The sequence below is a fragment of the Porites lutea genome, chromosome 4, assembly GCF_958299795.1.
Source record: "Porites lutea chromosome 4, jaPorLute2.1, whole genome shotgun sequence".
Classification (NCBI taxonomy): domain Eukaryota; kingdom Metazoa; phylum Cnidaria; class Anthozoa; order Scleractinia; family Poritidae; genus Porites; species Porites lutea.
The window spans coordinates 37,201,939-37,219,195 of NC_133204.1; the positions used below are offsets into that span (position 1 = coordinate 37,201,939).

The 17,257-nt window shown below is 38.3% G+C and overlaps 1 protein-coding gene across 1 annotated transcript in view; it reads right to left on the bottom strand.

The window, feature by feature from the left end:
- Positions 1–6,893: 6,893 nt before the first annotated feature.
- Positions 6,894–17,257, bottom strand: part of LOC140933470 (dual specificity mitogen-activated protein kinase kinase 5-like) — a 15,307-nt gene continuing 4,943 nt past the window's right edge. The window contains exons 5-23 of the mRNA XM_073383030.1: positions 17,133–17,173; positions 16,677–16,741; positions 16,160–16,211; positions 15,670–15,734; positions 15,490–15,529; positions 14,657–14,725; positions 14,400–14,452; positions 13,921–13,949; positions 13,539–13,600; positions 12,173–12,221; positions 11,750–11,823; positions 10,523–10,573; positions 10,329–10,400; positions 9,373–9,402; positions 9,108–9,137; positions 8,886–8,918; positions 8,059–8,120; positions 7,474–7,519; positions 6,894–7,368 (exon numbers count right to left, since the gene is read on the bottom strand). Of these exons, the coding sequence (XP_073239131.1) occupies positions 7,240–7,368; positions 7,474–7,519; positions 8,059–8,120; positions 8,886–8,918; positions 9,108–9,137; positions 9,373–9,402; positions 10,329–10,400; positions 10,523–10,573; positions 11,750–11,823; positions 12,173–12,221; positions 13,539–13,600; positions 13,921–13,949; positions 14,400–14,452; positions 14,657–14,725; positions 15,490–15,529; positions 15,670–15,734; positions 16,160–16,211; positions 16,677–16,741; positions 17,133–17,173 (1,052 nt within the window). The 3' untranslated portion in view covers positions 6,894–7,239. The remainder of the gene's footprint in view (positions 7,369–7,473; positions 7,520–8,058; positions 8,121–8,885; positions 8,919–9,107; positions 9,138–9,372; positions 9,403–10,328; positions 10,401–10,522; positions 10,574–11,749; positions 11,824–12,172; positions 12,222–13,538; positions 13,601–13,920; positions 13,950–14,399; positions 14,453–14,656; positions 14,726–15,489; positions 15,530–15,669; positions 15,735–16,159; positions 16,212–16,676; positions 16,742–17,132; positions 17,174–17,257) is intronic.

Below are 17,257 nucleotides of genomic sequence, written 5' to 3' on the forward strand. Positions count from 1 at the left end.
ATCTTCCCAACTCCCTGCGGGGCGCTGTACCAAGAATGTTTGCCGATGACACCAACCTTACGTTATCTGCTAAGACGTTAACAGAGCTTAAGCTAGCTCTAACCCCTGAACTAAATAACCTTAGCTGTTGGCTGAAAGCTAACAAGTTCAGTCTAAATGTTGCTAAAACAGAGCTAATGATTATTGGATCAAGACAAAGACTATCTGCCCAATGTGACGATGTAGAAATCAGAATTGATGACCAAATTATCAAGAGAGTCGATCATACCAAATCCTTGGGTCTTACCATAGATGCTCAACTCTCTTGGGGTAAACACGTTAAAGAGATTTGCAAGAAAGTCTCTTCAACTATAGGCGCCCTAAAACGTGTGCGGCCCTTTATATCCAAAGAAACTGCAATTCAAATTTATAACGCTTTAATTATGCCTCATTTTGATTACTGCAGCCCCATCTGGGACTGTTTGAGTGGTTACTTGAGTGATAAGCTCCAAAAATTACAGAATCGTGCAGCCAGAGTTATTACTAAATCACCCTTTGATGCGAGCTCAAACCACCTTCTCTCCACCCTCAGCTGGGAGAGGCTATCTCTTCGACGAAAGAAACAAAAAGCCTTAATGATGTATAAAACCATGAATGACCTTGCTCCGGAATATCTACAAAGTCTTTTCACTCAGCGTCACTCTGCTTACAACTTAAGAGACTCTGAGGGAAGGCTGACCCTGTCCAAACCAAGCACCAATTATTTGAAACGAAGCTTCTCTTACAGCGGGGCCATGTTACGGAATAACTTGCCCAAAAACTTAAAAAATGCTGCATCCGTTGAGCATTTTAAGCGAAATATCAAGAAGGTAGCTGATATATCGGATTCCCACACGGCAATCATGTAAAGCAGTTGTAATTAGTTTTAGTTTTTAACTTAAGCTTAACTGATGATTTCCCGTGTTTAAATAAAGATTTACATACATACATACATACATACATACAGGTAAAAGTGAAGAAAGCTACGGGGCCAGATAGCGTATCTACGCGTCTTTTAAAGTATGCGGGTATGTCTATATTGCTCCATCTCTCACGAGCATGTTTAAACAGAGTGTTGAAGCTTGCAAGCCACCAGACCAGTGGAAAATAGCTAGAGTCAGTGCAGCGTTAAAAAAAGGACGAGAGGAAGACAGAACATGCTACAGACCACTGTCTATGCTCAGTATACCAAGTAAATTAATGGAATCCTGCGTCGCAAGTAATATCACTAATCACGTGGTTACGCAAAATTTACTTGATAGCAGGCAATGGGCTTATAGGAAGGGAAAGTCAGCAAAACAGCTTTTAATACACCTAACTGAGAGGTGGAGAGAAGCAGTAGAAAGAAAGCTTTTTGTGGGAATACTGTTTTTGGATTTCACTAAAGCTTTCTACACAGTGTCGCACAATATATTACTACAAAAGCTGAACTACCTTGGAATCAGAGGAGATATCTGGCTGTGGTTAAAGAACTACCTTACAGAACGAAGACAATTCGTCAGAATCAACCCGATTCCGATACACACATTGTAACTCAAGGAGTGCCGCAAGGGTCGGTCCTCGGACCCACGTTATTCTCGCTCTTCACAAACGACCTCCCAAAATCACTACGCTCTGCGGAAACTTATCTATAGGCAGAAAACACAACAATATACTGTATCGCAGAAACGATGGATTTGCTGACAAACTCACTAAACAATGTTCTCGCTGAACTCCAGGAGCGGTGCGACAGAAATTCGATGGTACCACAGCCAGAAAAATGTAAAGCAATGATCATGCAGCGTAAATCAACATTTACTGGCCCTATCCAAGCTCTTCGTCTTGGCAACAACATCATGAAATAGACAACCGCAGAAAGACTCCTCGGAGTACAAGTTGACAACAAGTTATCATGGTCAGATCATGCTGCAAATGTAGCGAAGTCCTTCGCATCCAAGTTAAGTCTACTCCGACGCATGCGATTCCTCCCTCAGAAGCAATTATAAGATTTCTACACAAAAGTGATACTGCCATCAGTTACATACGGTCTGACAGTGTGGGGATCGTGCAACAAGACGCACCTAAACAACCTGGAGAAACTCCATGCAAGGGCTGGACGGATTGTATATGGGTTGCCATGGGACACTAGCGCTGAAGATGTCTTAATACGAACTGGATAGGACAGTCTGGAAACAATGTACAAACTGCGATTAACGGAGTTTGTCTTCAAGTGTTTAAAAGGTTACACCGTCACGGAATTTAAAGGTTTGTTTTTACAGGGGAATTCAGGCCGCGGAAGAAATATGAGAACATCATTCTTCCAAGACCAGAAAAAAATTTTCTCAAGAACTCAATACGCTTTAGAGGAGCAATTGCATGGAACACTTTAACGAACGAGGAAACAAGGGCCAAAACCTTGAAAGAATTTAAACGTTGTCTTGTAAAATACTGATAAAATGAATTTCGAACCTATTAATTTTAGCTACAACTAAAAATAGAGATATCGGTTACGAATACTTTTTACAGTTTTAATTTTCAATTGCACATTTTGACAAGCTATTTAGCTGCAACTGGAAACCGAGATATCGGTTACTGACGTTTTTGACAGTTTTTTTATTTTTAATTGTACAATTTGCTTTCGGTACTCCTTATTTTTCTTGTAATTGTTGTATGCAATGCTGATCTTTTTATCGTGCTAAAATAAAGTTCTTATCTTATCTTATCTTATCTTATCTTAGCCATGATCAGCAGTCTTCCCGTGCGCTGAGATTCACGTGCCCTGATGGTCACCTGACACTCCCTTTCGGCAGAAAATGTCTTTTTATTTAATGGTAATTCCTACAGAGGGGACAATCCTCTGTTAGTTACTTTTGTCTTTTAAAAGGGACAGCCTCCTCTTGAGATCCTGGATACACCCCTGCTTTGCTTAGTAGGAGTAAACTAAAATTTCGTGTGACCAGAATTTTTCACGGCTTTGGTACTCCACTAACAGCCACCTCTCTACAACGGCCACACTTTTTTTTGTCCCGGCGGACAGTCCATATATTGGCTCTTATTTAAACCTCTCGACAATGGCAACGGCCCCTAAACTACGTCCCCGACTGCCAAAATAACCTCTCGACAACGGCCAGTTTTTTCAGCGGCTGCCAAAAAGTCAGGAATGGTCGCGAAATTCGATCCTTATGGCGCGTTGGTGGTTAATCCCGGCGATCTTATTTTGATTGTGTTCCATTTATTCTGATACAGGAAGTATAAATTGTCTACAATACTTATAATGAATGTTGAGAGCCTTACTCGTTTTGTCGTGTTAACATTTTGATTCAAAACATTATTTAAGTTTTTTCTTTTGTGTGTGTTTGTTTTATCTCTATATTCCATTTATGACTGGATTACCATTATTTTATAAAGTAGGCATGAACTTGGCATAATAAACTTCTTCTTCTCCCCTCAAAAAATTGTCATATTACACCCCTACCTCCCCATGACGGTCACCTCTCCACAATGGTCACTTTCTTCCATCCCCAAGGTGGCCGTTGTGGACAGGTTCGACTGTACTGCTCGTTCTTTGATATTCTTTGTTATGCAATTTGATTACAGATAAATCATGTTTGGTTTCTCAGAAATAAAAAATAAAATCATCCCCCCACCGTGGTACAAGGGAGGGGGAGGTGGTGGATGGAACCCCTCCCCGGAGTTTTTGATATGGTGGTGGCACTACTGGAGGCCTATGACGTCACCAACAATGGTCGCCATCTTGGATTTTACAAAAAATAAGAAATATGGTTAAAACTGTGAGAAATTGTAATTTTTTTGCTTTACATGAAGAATAACACATAAATAAGCACTTTGTATGATTTTAGCCACAAGATTTACTTTTATTGTTGAAAGACATTGAAAAAACATGTATTTTTACTCAAAATTGCCTTGACCACCTGCTACTTATGTCGTCATATCTCTTACGAAAGCAACTGACCATCACTAAACTTGTCTCAAAACGTGCGCGAGGGATGAACAAACAGCTACCGAAAACGTCAGGTACTGAAGTTTTATCCTCTAAGAAAAAACTCAGAAAAATCTTAAGGAGGGGGGGGGGGGGGGGGGCATCCATACCCCCTTCTACGTCTCAGGGTTAAATGATTCTCGAAAGAAACCAGCACTGATTATTGTTGGTAAAACAGATAGCCAAAAAGAAAACTAGGTACCAGTACCCTACATGTTCTGGGCCCTCCTTTAGGCTAGTACGATTTTACGAGGCGCCTCCCCCTCTGGTTTTACAGCCGCGGCTCCTTATAATTACTGCACAGTCCCGCACTAATAGGCTATAACTAAAAGGCTGTGAAATTTATGTACAAAGTAACATTAAAAACTAGAGTATTAAAGATATAAATCAATATAATGCTCAAAAAATACAAAAGCTGACAATGCTAGTAGTCACGTTATATTCGTATTATGAATTCAGTCCAGCATAGCACCAATATGAAAGAGAATGCTTTCTAATCGACTTTGAACGAAGTCAGAAGAATACTAACTTGAACTTGCACAACAATATGCTACAACATTCTTACCAGAATAGAATTGTATGAGCTTTAAAAAGGTCAAAGCCTTCAAGGAAATCATTTTGTTCCACCAAAGTCAAGCGCTGAATTCCAGACTTGCAATTCTTCTGTCAAATGTAAGAGATATGTGTATATAATCTATAATACATTTATTTGTTTTTCTTGGATCAGGAGCTTCAATGGATGTTTTCCCTTTTCAAGTCTAGAAAACTAGCTAAGCGTGTTCAGAAAATTTGCAGATAAAATCCCGGCCTTACTCCGAATACACAGGTGAATACAGCCTATAAACGGAGCGAACGTTGGCTAGAATATTTGTTTGATTTCTTGTTTAGTCTAGAAAATGAATGAGGAGGCAAATTTGCATAGGTCTGATTGTCGCAATTTATGTTAATAAACTGCATGTTCATGTTTATCAAAATTTTCATATCTAAAGGAGAGCAAAAAGGCGAAGTATATGACGTGAACAGTGATTTTTCAAGGACAGATTCTAAACATCATAAATGGCCAGTCAACGGTTACATTTTTACTCGAATTTATCCAATTTACCTCCTCTCTTCCGGGGTTATTATCGCTGATGGCATACATTAGCATTGTTATTTTTAAACGGCAAAGTCTGTTTCTTAACTTGAAGTGGTTACATCCTTTGTCCCAGCCTTTTCAAGGTTGACAGTGACAAATTTATTGCTAATGATAGTAAGAACACTATGACACTGATCACCAATCGCCATTAAAACACTGAAAAGCGCTCCTTAACGGTCACTTAGCGAGTAATAACTATGTTGAAAGCTTTTCCGGGTGCGCCCGACCACTAAGTTGGCAGGTTTTGTGTTTAATGGTGACTCACTTAACAGACGGTCGACAGCTTTTCCCTTTGCTCTTAATAGGCTTCTTTCAGTTTCAAACAAACATAACTTTGACATGATTTCGTTCCTATTAACTGACCAGATAGCCTGGAATTTCTTAATGTGGTCCGCAGAGTTGCAGTGTCCATGGCTTCAGGCCAATGCCTATTATATTCCCGTAAGTAAGTAGTAAAGGCCGGTTAATTTTAAAGAAAAAGAAATTAAGGTAAAATTTACTTACTGTGCGATTAATTTTTAAAGTGCTGTTGTCATCTGCCCAGTATCAGTATCTCAGAAAATCATTTCAACTCTGTCAGGGAAACTGGCCTGCCATGTCAGAGGAAGCCGATCAACCTTTAAAATAGTGCGGAAATACCTTATGCAAATTAGATCACGGGGACAGCGTCTTTTTTCTTGAGTTAAATGCAACGGAACGGATAATACTGAGGCTTCAGCAATGAAAATAACAATTTCTTCGGCTAATTCGCGCTGGTTTAGGCAATATCAATTTTAGCGATCAGGGTTTGGAGCGTGTTTAAAAATTTGCAGATGACATAAAAAAGGGCAATGATCTCTGAAACTACTGTAACCCTAACCCCTACAGGCATAAAACGTCCTAAAGGTTTAGCGTAAAACTGAAACATTTTTACCTTGGCTCGTTAGAGCTTCTTACTACTTTAAATGGTCAGTCTCATAAGAAACATTAAGCTGATTTAGCAACAGAACGGGAACGTCATTTGACGACGGGAAAGCGCTCGGAAAGGACTAAACACGACTTCCGGTGCCCAATTTGTCGCTCAGCGATTGGTAAAGCCAATTATTTGATTTGCGCGCGCCGTCGTCAACTGACGTTTCCCTACTGCTGCTAAATCAGCCTATTATATAGAGTCAGCGACAGGGTTGTGTCTGACAACATATATATATATATAGGGGTAGCCTACCAGGCAGGTTGACTTGTCCCGGGGCCTCCGAAATGCATTGATCAAGAAGGTATGGGAAAACGCCGTAAAAAGACTGAGCAACGAGGCAGGCACAAAAAGGGGGAAGAGGAGGAAAAGAAACAAGGGGAAGGGGGAGGGGAAGAAAAGAGCCCAAAGTCCCTTTCTCCCCCACCCTTTTTATTGACGCCTCGAAGGCTTACATGAGGGTAGCATACGAAACGAATTCTTCATGAAACGAAGCAACGAAACAAGCCCTGTATTATTACGTTTATTGTATTGTAGTTTTCTCGCCTTAAGACATTAGTACAACGTTGACAAAAATCAGCCACCAAAAAATACGAATGTTAACTTAACATCCACGTTAATTAGAATCCGACACTATTATATATTTCAACATTACAAGGTTGACAACAATCAACAACCAAAAAATACGATTTAATATTAACTTAATATCCACATTAGAATCTGACGCTATTTTACATTTCCTTTTCATGACAGTGCACAAGTTCCTATTCATTTTCTTTTTCTTTTCTTTTGGAGTGGGGGGGGGGGGTGGGTTGGGGGTTGGGGGTGGGGGTGGGGGAAGTTATTCACAGGGAAAAGGATTCCAAGGACCAAAAAATAATTTATAAGCAAAACACCTGAAGAATTCTTGAATCGGAATCTTTAACGCATTCCCTAGACAACGGAGAATTATTTAACACAAGGTAAAAAAGTAAATATAAAAAATGTCCCAATGAAAAGCAAATTTCTAGAAAACATTATCGCTCAAATAAGAAAACTTCTGGTATTTGAATAGAAACTCCTCAGCAAGTATGATTTCTATGGGTTTCTATACCATCTTGCATCAAACTCAGCAATGCATTTGAGAAAAATTTAAAAAAAAAAGAAAGGCGGAAGCTTTCAAGATGATTCTGAAGTTGGCGAGTCCAAGCTTTGGTCACGTGATCTTCTCTGTTCTAGCTGACGACACACCCACATGGATATAATGTCCACATTTCCGTCATCATTTGATGCGATGAATGGATGTGTCTAACATTCACAAAGAAAGAGAGAGAGAGAGATTAAAAAATAATAACAACAACAACAACGGTTTTGCGACCGCAATTGGTAAACAAAAGGTCAAACTGAGCCTACCATAACCGCCTCAGGAGTTGGCCTTGCTGATGGGCTTTTCTGCATGCTGACAAAAAAAAAGAACAACGAGAATCTGGTGAGGACGTCTTTTCACATTATTTTATGTACCAGTAAATTAGCCTGCGTCGCAGACGTAATGTAACCCCGATTAGTAACGTCTGAAAAGCAGCGCCGATACGGACTCAACGAATTACTGGTAACGTGTTTCGAATTTCCCTCCAACGTTATTGGCAAATCGACAATGGCTTTTTTATCAGGCCAATCATGTACTCAAATCCTGGTACACAGGTGGGGAAACAAAACAAGGATTTCGGCGCCGTTTCGCAGACGAGCTTTACCAGGGTTGTTCGAAGGGTGATTAGTACTAGCCCGTGTTTCTTGGAAAATTTTCTCCATTATTTTTTGAGCATCCAATCATCAAATTGTAGACGAAGAGAATGCACTGAATTTGCTTCTTAAGCTTTCATATCTGTATTCAAATTTCACGTTAACCTTGGGTTACATTAACCCGGCTTTACGCAAGACGGCCCAGAAGTTTAGTTCCGTTTGTGGCTACCAGTAAATTGGCGAGGACTTAATACTCACCACTGAGATACAAAATTCACAATTGACGGGGAGAACTTATCCGCAGGTAGACATGGCGCGTTCTTAAAAAGAAAGAGTGCAGTAATGTATCGATACTGTACCAATAACTAACAATCGATTAGTAAGTCAATCAATCAACCAATCAATCGATCAATCAATCAATCAATCAATCAATCAATCAATCAATCAGTCAGTCAATCAATCAAGCGATTAATCAAACAACTAATCAATCAGTGAACCAATCCATCATTCGAACAATCCATCCATCCATCTATCCATCCATCCATCACTCACTCACTCACTCACTCAATCGATCGATCGATCAGTCAATCAATCAGTCAATTAATTAATCAATCAAACAATCGATCAATCAATCGATCGATCAATCAATCAATCAGTCAATTAATCAATCAATTAATCAATCAATCGATCGATCAATCAATCAATCAGTCAATTTATCAATCAATCAATCAATCAATCGATCAATCAATCAATCAGTCAATTAATTAATCAATCAATCAGTCAATCAATCAGTCAATTACTTAATGAATCAATCAATCGATCAATCAATCAATCAATCAGTCAATTAATTAATCAATCAATCAAACAAACGCATCAAACAAGGCTAACTTGCGGGGTATCGTTTTCACGATTACGACTTTCAATAATCGCCAGTGGGCCATTTCCGAGTTGTCCCGAGCCTTATCCTTGATACTAAAGTATTTAGTACTAAAGGGGGAGGTTTCGTTTCACTTTGTATTATCAAGAGATCAAAGCCTTAACTAAGCACTAAGAAACAAGGGCAAAGCGAAACAAATTTGACTCACCTCATGTACGATACACTGAAGAAGTGCGATAGGCTGAAAGATAAATGGAATCGTAAAGTACAGATATTAAGTAAAAAGCAACCTTCTGTAACAGACTTAGGTTTAACGTTGAAACATATTTGTTTCTTTCTTCTAATTTTATCCGAATTTACCTTTCAACAAGGTATGTAGACAAAAGAAAACACTGTATATAGTTATATAATACAAATAAAAATAGTTTACCAGAAAGGTTTCAGCGCCTCCATGACTTTCCTGTAAAACAATTATACGTCAAATCAACATTGCAACATTATGTTCGACAAGGATTGTATGTTATTAAATGCTAATGATAAACTAGAACATTGAAACAATTTCGCGCCTCTGCGAAATAACTGATTAACACTGGAAAAAGCAAAACAAATAAATAAATAAACAAATAAATAAATAAAAATAAAACAATAACAACTACAACAAGACAGAATAAATAAAAAAAAAAAATTGTCCTCACTGTTGGATAAGGAAATCTTCCTAAAGCCATCTGCAAAAGAAATGCACAAAAGACTTAATTTCAACCAGCAGATTTAAAATCAATTGGAGCAGAAAGAGCCATCAAAGAAAATTTTGTTTTAAAATCCTCCTCACTACGCTTAGAATAGCCATGCATGAAACTACTGAACTATCGGTAGCTTTGGTTGATTAAGCATTAGAAAAAGGCGTTAATCAGGTAAAAACAGCATGCTTTTTTATCTTGAATGCCCTTATCTGGTATAGGTGCATTGGCGTCACGTTTAACTGATTAAACTCTGCAAGACGTTTTTTATGACGACGCTTGTCATAACGTATTATTTACAGTAGAAGTTCCCCGATAACTTGAACTCTGAAGGGAAATGAAAAACAGTTCGAGCTAGCGGAGGTTCGAGTTATCGATGTCTTTACATAATTGATAGTTTGCTGATATTACAGCACTTCAGCATACAGTAAAATGCAAATAAGTATCTCCATTCAGAAACTGTAAAACGGCTATGCATTTTTATGCTAATACTGGGAAATGGCTGTCAAATATGTGATCTGTTCGTTGTACAAAAACAAATTGCTGTAAAGTAAGTCAGATTACAGGAAAGAGGAGCTAATGGGATGGCATTCGTAGTGAATTGTAAGAACCAGAATTCGAGGGCCTTTATTTGAGTTAGCGGGGAGTTCGAGTTCCGAGTTCGACCGGATTCCTATACTGTATAAGAAAAAAATTCAAGTTTAAGTATAAATCCACGGGGACAGAGGGGCAGCTAGTGACGACGCTGACGACGACAGAAGATGTCGTCTTCCAGACTAACTGCCCCTAATTGATTTCAGTGCATTTTATATCATCCCATTAGACGTAAGAAAATGTAAATGTAGAATTAAAAGGTTTGGGTAAGATAGTTATCCCTTTAATCCTATACCACTGGTGTTTCGGTGCTTTTTTACCTCAAGTAGAGAAACTCCCAGGCTCCATAGCTCTGATCGAATGCTGTATTCATCTCCCAGAATGCGTTCGGGCTACATAGGACATAGAAACACGCAGACTTCGTACATTTTTGACAATAACCATTAACTTATTCATATTTTAGGCTACATTGCAAAACGTCAAACTAACAGATAAGAAACGATGATCAACTTACCGCCATATAAGCATGAGTTCCAACATAAGTAGTTGCAATTGAATTGACGAGCTGACGTCAAAGAAAAAAGAAAGTTGCAAAAAATAGTTAAGGCCATCCCCATAAAATGTTTCGTTTCCCATTGCCCTCCCTCTCGTGAAGGTGGGTCGGTCGGTCGGGCAAAAAAAAAAAGAATGAACACATGATTGCGTATTAAATCTCACGTTTAGTCTGCAAGATATAATCAGATGGCAAAAGATGTATATTAACAGGACTATCAAATCTCTAAAAAGGCTACAAAAACGAAGTATCGATGACAATTTAAGACAATTGGTGTTAATAAGACAAGATCGTATGCTTGTAAATTAAAGTACTTGCTTCTTTACAAGTGATTTTGGAATATTCTTTTTTACTTTTCCAAAAAAATGGGTCGGTCGGGCGATGGGAAACGAAACATTTTATGGGGATGGCCTTACCAGCTTTACATTGTCATACATGTATATTATATTGCATGTAACTAAGAAAAAATAGGACGAAAGGCTGACTCTTTGCTTCCATTTGAATGCAGACCGAGAAATTCTTCATATCAGGGCTCGAAAAAAGTCCCGTCCTGCCTTCCGGCAAAAGTACACAATAGAGACCTTTAGATTTGAGAACGAGAACAATTACGAGAACGACATTTAAATTAACGTTTTTTTTTCGCGTCTTCTCAAAAAATAGACACCCCGGAAAGCTTCATTGTACTTTTTTTCATTAGAAAAGATAGTACTGTTATCTATGTTGAAGGAGGTCAGGTTAAGCCCCCTCTCGATCGCAAAATTATAAAACTTCTAACATTTGATAACTCGTTTCCGCCATTACGACATTCTCGCTAAAACTCGTAGTAGAATGATGACGGCCGCTAACAAGTTTTCCCGCCAAAATAACGCTGGTTCACGCGCGCACGACTTATTATTGAGGAAATCTCATCTTCGAAGTCGTACTCGTCTTAGAATCTAAAGGTCTATTTTCCTCCTGGACAAGCAACTTTTCATACTCACTTGCCCTATGAGAGGGTCCAGGCAGGTCATCTTCTAACTAAATCATTAACTAAGACAAGAAGGTAACTCACTCGGGCAAACAAAACGTTAACATAACTTGTCAAGCTAGAAATCAGGTTTTTTCGGCTCTGCATGTACGCTGTAACACAGTGATTAATAGCATATAGAGTAAGGCGGAAGGCAACTTATAAGCCCACTAACAACATACCTGTCGACTGACACCAAAGTCACACAACTTCACTTGTCCTCTAGTGCTTACGAGAATATTGGAGGGCTTCACGTCTGAAAAAAGGTGGCCATCCGCATGATTGAAACACACCAAATACATGAAAGGGTAAGCGAGCGTATCTTAGAAAAAGAGTACCTTATGATAACAGAGAAAACTTTCCGAATTTTGGGTGGGGCAGCAATTACCCCCGTTTATCCATATAGCTTGTTTTGATTCGATGTTTTTTGTTACAAAACGGTTTTAACAAATTTTAATACTCTTTATTTTTCAAAGGGCACTTTTTTTTCCAGATTTTACGTATAAATAGTCCACGCATCAGATGTCTAAACGCTTAAGTCGCATTGATCCAGAAAACGTCACTCATATTAATGAATACTGTCAAATCTTAATTCATATCCTTACCTCTGTGCATTATTTTCAGTTCCCACAAATATCGAAGCCCTTTGACGACCTGTAACGAAAAAGAAAAAAACGACTTTTCAGAGATTTATCTGCAACTAAAAATACCCATACATTCCCATGGCATTTCGATAGCTTAGTTTAACCACCTAAACCAGGTTATGGCGAGGTTATGGGCGTTTTTTTAACTGCACTAAAACATTTTAGACGGGAAATCTCAATAGAGTGAAGAAAGTGTTCCATTTGAGACAAGTTGCATTCCTTCCCCATCTCAATTCAGAAGAGAGAACTGATGAACCCTTGTCTAATCTCACGAATGCAACACAAGTTTCAACTGCAGAAGTTTCCAAACAGTACTACCATACTACCATATTCCCAATAATTTTCCAGTAAAAAGCCCCCAAAACATTAGTCTGCTACACAGCCGTTTTTAGTGTCGTCACGCAACGCTCCTCCCATTGCGTGACGACACTAAAAACGGCTGTGTAGCAGACTACCAAAACATGTGTTCCATTTTAATACATCCAAACTGGAATTTTCCGGAATCTTGTGGTAAATGGACATCGCCTTATATCTAATTATAATACGTTGACGAAATGCTGAGGTGTCACCATTCAATGGTAACTTTTCTGTAGAACTTTTGCATAATACTGTTATCATTTTAGGCCATTTGACAAAACGAAATTCGATTTTTTGGGGATTTCTTCTAGCTACCACTAGCAGTGAAAGAGTTAATTATGTGAAAGGTTTGAACCCACGAGTCATTTCAAAAGTAGGTTGAGTTTGATCGTCCGGGTGAACGTAGTCCTGAATAGGACTGTCGTTGCTGACAGTGACTGACGTTTTGACAACCTGTGCGGTAGTCATCTTCAGAGTCAAAGTGAGTTATATCACGTCAGTTGATGGTATTATACTCTGGTTATTGATCTGATTGGTCAATTACGTCACGATGTTATTGGTCGTCTGTCAGTTAAGCCGTGATGTTATTGGCTATGAAGACTTATAATCAGTAATTGGTGCGTTTCGATCCGTCTATTGTCACAGTTAAACAGTCGTCTATTGTTATGTCTGTTATGTCAGATTTTTTGTTACATTTTGAATTGACTCACAGTAGAACCTCGTTACTACGAACGTCGAAGGAGCAAAGCTTGGTATCTTTGGAACCAAGTGAGCTTTCCATAACAGAGAGGTGTTTTCCGTATTACAGACAAGTTTACTAAGAGAGGTTTGGCTGCATGATTAAGTCAACAATGTTCAGATGCAGAGTCAAGCATTCTTTTTTCCCTGTTTTCATGTTATAAAAGGCCTCATGCCCGAAATAACACAAAAAAGGCCCACACAAACATTTTTATTGTTATTGTTTACTTACTGAGACTGCAATTCTTCCTAATACAGGTTCTGGTATACAGCCATACATGTCGAGCGAACCTCCTACAGACAAAAATGGTAAACGGTCGCATTACTAGCTTTCAACATTTTCATCTTTGGTCGATTTGTTGTATTATTTCTTTGATACATCAGGCCTCACTCGACACATTCAACAAAGCTTCAAAAAAGGAGAATAAATGTCCACTGCAAGTTACACGAAGTAATCAAATAATTGTCAAAGAAAAAAAAAATGCCGAAAACAAATTTACCTAAAATTGGTTATTTCAACTGAGTTGATAACAAGAGATTATAATGTATAAAAATTCAGAAAAAACGGCAGACCATTTCAGTATTTTATTCCACGAATTGTAGGATATTCTTACCATCCATATATTCTGTACAAATAGATATTCTGTAGAAAAAAAAAACAAGACATTAACACTTAATTTATTTCTTACAACTTTTTTCATGCGTACACGTTAAATACTAATGCAATCAAATCAACAGAGGCTGTAAGTTTAATGTATCACATACACACACAAAAAAAAATTATTTGGAACATTCACTAGAATTTCAAACGTTTCCCTCTCCTCAAGAAGATAATGATCATAGGAGAATCTTGAGTCATAAAACGTGTTTACTTTCTTCCCGTCACGGTTCAAATCTAACAACTAATACTGATTTTAGCGTGACGACCGCTCAACGAATTTTTTGCAATGTTGTTTCTGAAAACTCAAAATTTCTCTAAGAACGCAATGCTTACAGCCAGTTGAGTATTCAGCATATCTTTATTGAGTTAACATGAAGTAAGTTAAAGAAGCCAATCTGTAAGAGCAGCGTGTCAATTTAGGTTATAACCTACCTATTTTCTACGAAAAATGCTCCGTAAAATTCAATTATGAAGGGTGACGAACACTAAAAAGAGGGAATAAAATAACGGTGAAACCAAAAAATTAATGAACAACACTGCTCACAGAACAGAATAGAACAGACCTCAATCTATACGCCTCAAATCGGATTAGTGCTACAAAGCCAAAATAAGAAAAAGGCGCCAAAAATGGACGAAGAAACTAACAAACAGCTATCGTCATATCGTACCGCATCAGTCCAAACGTTTACCTGAAAAAGTATTTCCAGTTCTGATATAATCTGCTTCTGTACATCTGGAGTTACATCTAAAGGAATAACCTACAAGATTGAGTTACAAATGATAATTTAATATCCGCCGCCTGGTTAGCTCAGTTGGGAGAGCGCCGGTCTGCTGAGCTGGAGGTCGCGGGTTCATACCCAGGCCGGACCAGCGCGCACTCTGGGACTAATAAGGGGCTTGTTTACATGACACCGGGGCGAGTTTCGCCCAGGAGCGAGTTCACTTTGGTTCCCTCTCATGGCTCTATATTTGTTTACATGATACCACCACAGAATGTAATGCCGGCGCCAGTCACCCCGGCGTGAGTTCACCCCGGTTCTTGTACCGGGGCGAGAATTTCACCCCGGTACGAAATCTCGCAACGGTATCATGAACGCGAAACGTCCACCCGTTTCGGTGTGAAATCGGTCTGCTGGTAGACTGGAACGGGTAGCGCATGCCTAATGTTTGCGATTTTGAATCGCATGTGTATTTTATCAACATGAAGTGTACCTTCAAATAACGAGATATGAAATGACCCAGTCATCATGTAAACCCGATACGAAATAAGAAAGTCATCCCGGTATGAAACTCGCAACGGTGCGAGCTTTCTCATGTAAACACCCCCTAAGACAAGAAAACTTGACAACCTGGGGATGAGGTTGAGAGTTGCACGTCGTGGAGAAAACGTCAACCTGTCCGATCATCGTTTGATCGGTGAATAGAGCTAAACAGAAGAATATCAACACTTTAAGGGTCAGACTTTTTTCAGTGATTTGTTAAAAACGACAGCATTCTACACGAAGTCCGAAAGTCCGAGTACCTTAACTGCAATAATTCTGTTGGTGCTTGTGTGTAAGGCCCTAAAATCAAGAGATGAAAAAATTAACATGAGTTAAAATTGCAAAACGTTTAAAGCTACTGTTTCTTTTTCAGACTTTACACTTTGCTAAATGTATGCGAGTTAAACTCACATAACTGAGTGGAACAACAAGATACAAACCTGTAAACTGTTCCTCCATTTCCATGACCTAAAATGTCTAGATGCTGGATGTCTGTATGGGAAACCTATGGATATGTACAATATTGCAAAAAATTAATAACAAAAGAGTTGTTGAGTCATTCAAATTAGCATACGATACTATAAAGTAAAGTCTAAATTCTCAATACCTTAACATCCTTATAATTATAATGAGTTATACAATGATGTGAATGCTACAAGCGCTGTGATTGGTTTGGTTCTTTTGATAGATCAAGCCCGACAATAACAATTAATGATTGAAGGTATGACTAAAAGGGAGAATAAGAAATAGATATAGATATGCCACAATAGTGGTGCAGTTGTTGCTACCGTGTGTGTGTTCCCAACTTTTAAAAATCTATCAAAGTAGAGTGTAGTTAATGCAAAATTGTAGGAACAAGAGAAAAAAATAATAATGCATGTACCTCTTAGAGAATGTACATGTACCATTTACTAATAAGCCACTAAATACCTGGCCATTGGATAAAATACTCCTTATATCGCCGTGTTCTGAGTTGTGTAATCTACATAAACAGCAAAAGGAGAGTAAGGACACCAAGGACAAGAAAGAAAAAGATAAAAATCTTCAGCAGATTGCCTAGTCTGTTTCACAGGTGTTCTTTGTGTCATCACGCAGCACTCCTCCCTACAAAGGGAGGAGCATTGTGTGACGACACAAAGAACAGCTGCGGAGCAGACTACAGACAGCCACACTAGCTTGAAAGTTTTTATATTATCATATTAGAAAAAAAACAGTCCAAGCATCTAAACATGAAAACAGTATCTAGGCTTGATAAAAACAAGAGTCTTTATTATGGCTCTTCATAAAAACCATTTTCGTTTGCTTCAGTCTCCTCTGTCTATTCAAAACTGTCTAAGTTGTATGGACTGGCCCATAAAGCAATAAAAGATGCTACAACACAGGAAAAAATACTTTCTGAAAGAGGGACCCTTTTTCATACTTAATCAACAAACCATTTTCAACTTACACATCAGGAACACGCTTGGCAGCCGTAGGTACTGTATTGTTTACTGGAGCAGCTCTTGTGTTAACCTACATGTGTTGTAAAAATATCATTACAAGGTTAGTGTGATATCTTTGAATAGGCTAGAACACTCGTTGCCCCTATTCCTTGGCCTTATTAAGCTGTATTCTACAGCACAAAATACACTAGTTTATAATAAATAAATGAATGAATTAACTATTAATAAAACATATTAAATAGCATAGGGCTCTTAAAGATAGGTCCTATGACTTCAAACTCCCTAAGTGAAAACTCAAGAATTTAAGTTGGTTTTGAAAATAGATGTCTTTTAACATTTGTTTCTTGTACATGTAATACATTTTAGATTATTTCATTACTGATTGTGAAGCCTTATGACGACTACTGGTACTTCCCCTGTTAATAAATAAATGAATACAGGTAAAAATAACATCTGCTTACAGTGAGTCCACAGAAATTCCTTCTCCTTGACGTCCTGCAAGCTGGTCCAAAATATATAACAAAATAATGACTTTCTCTGCATTTTTGGGTTAACATTAATTCTACTTTTCACATGACTCATAACT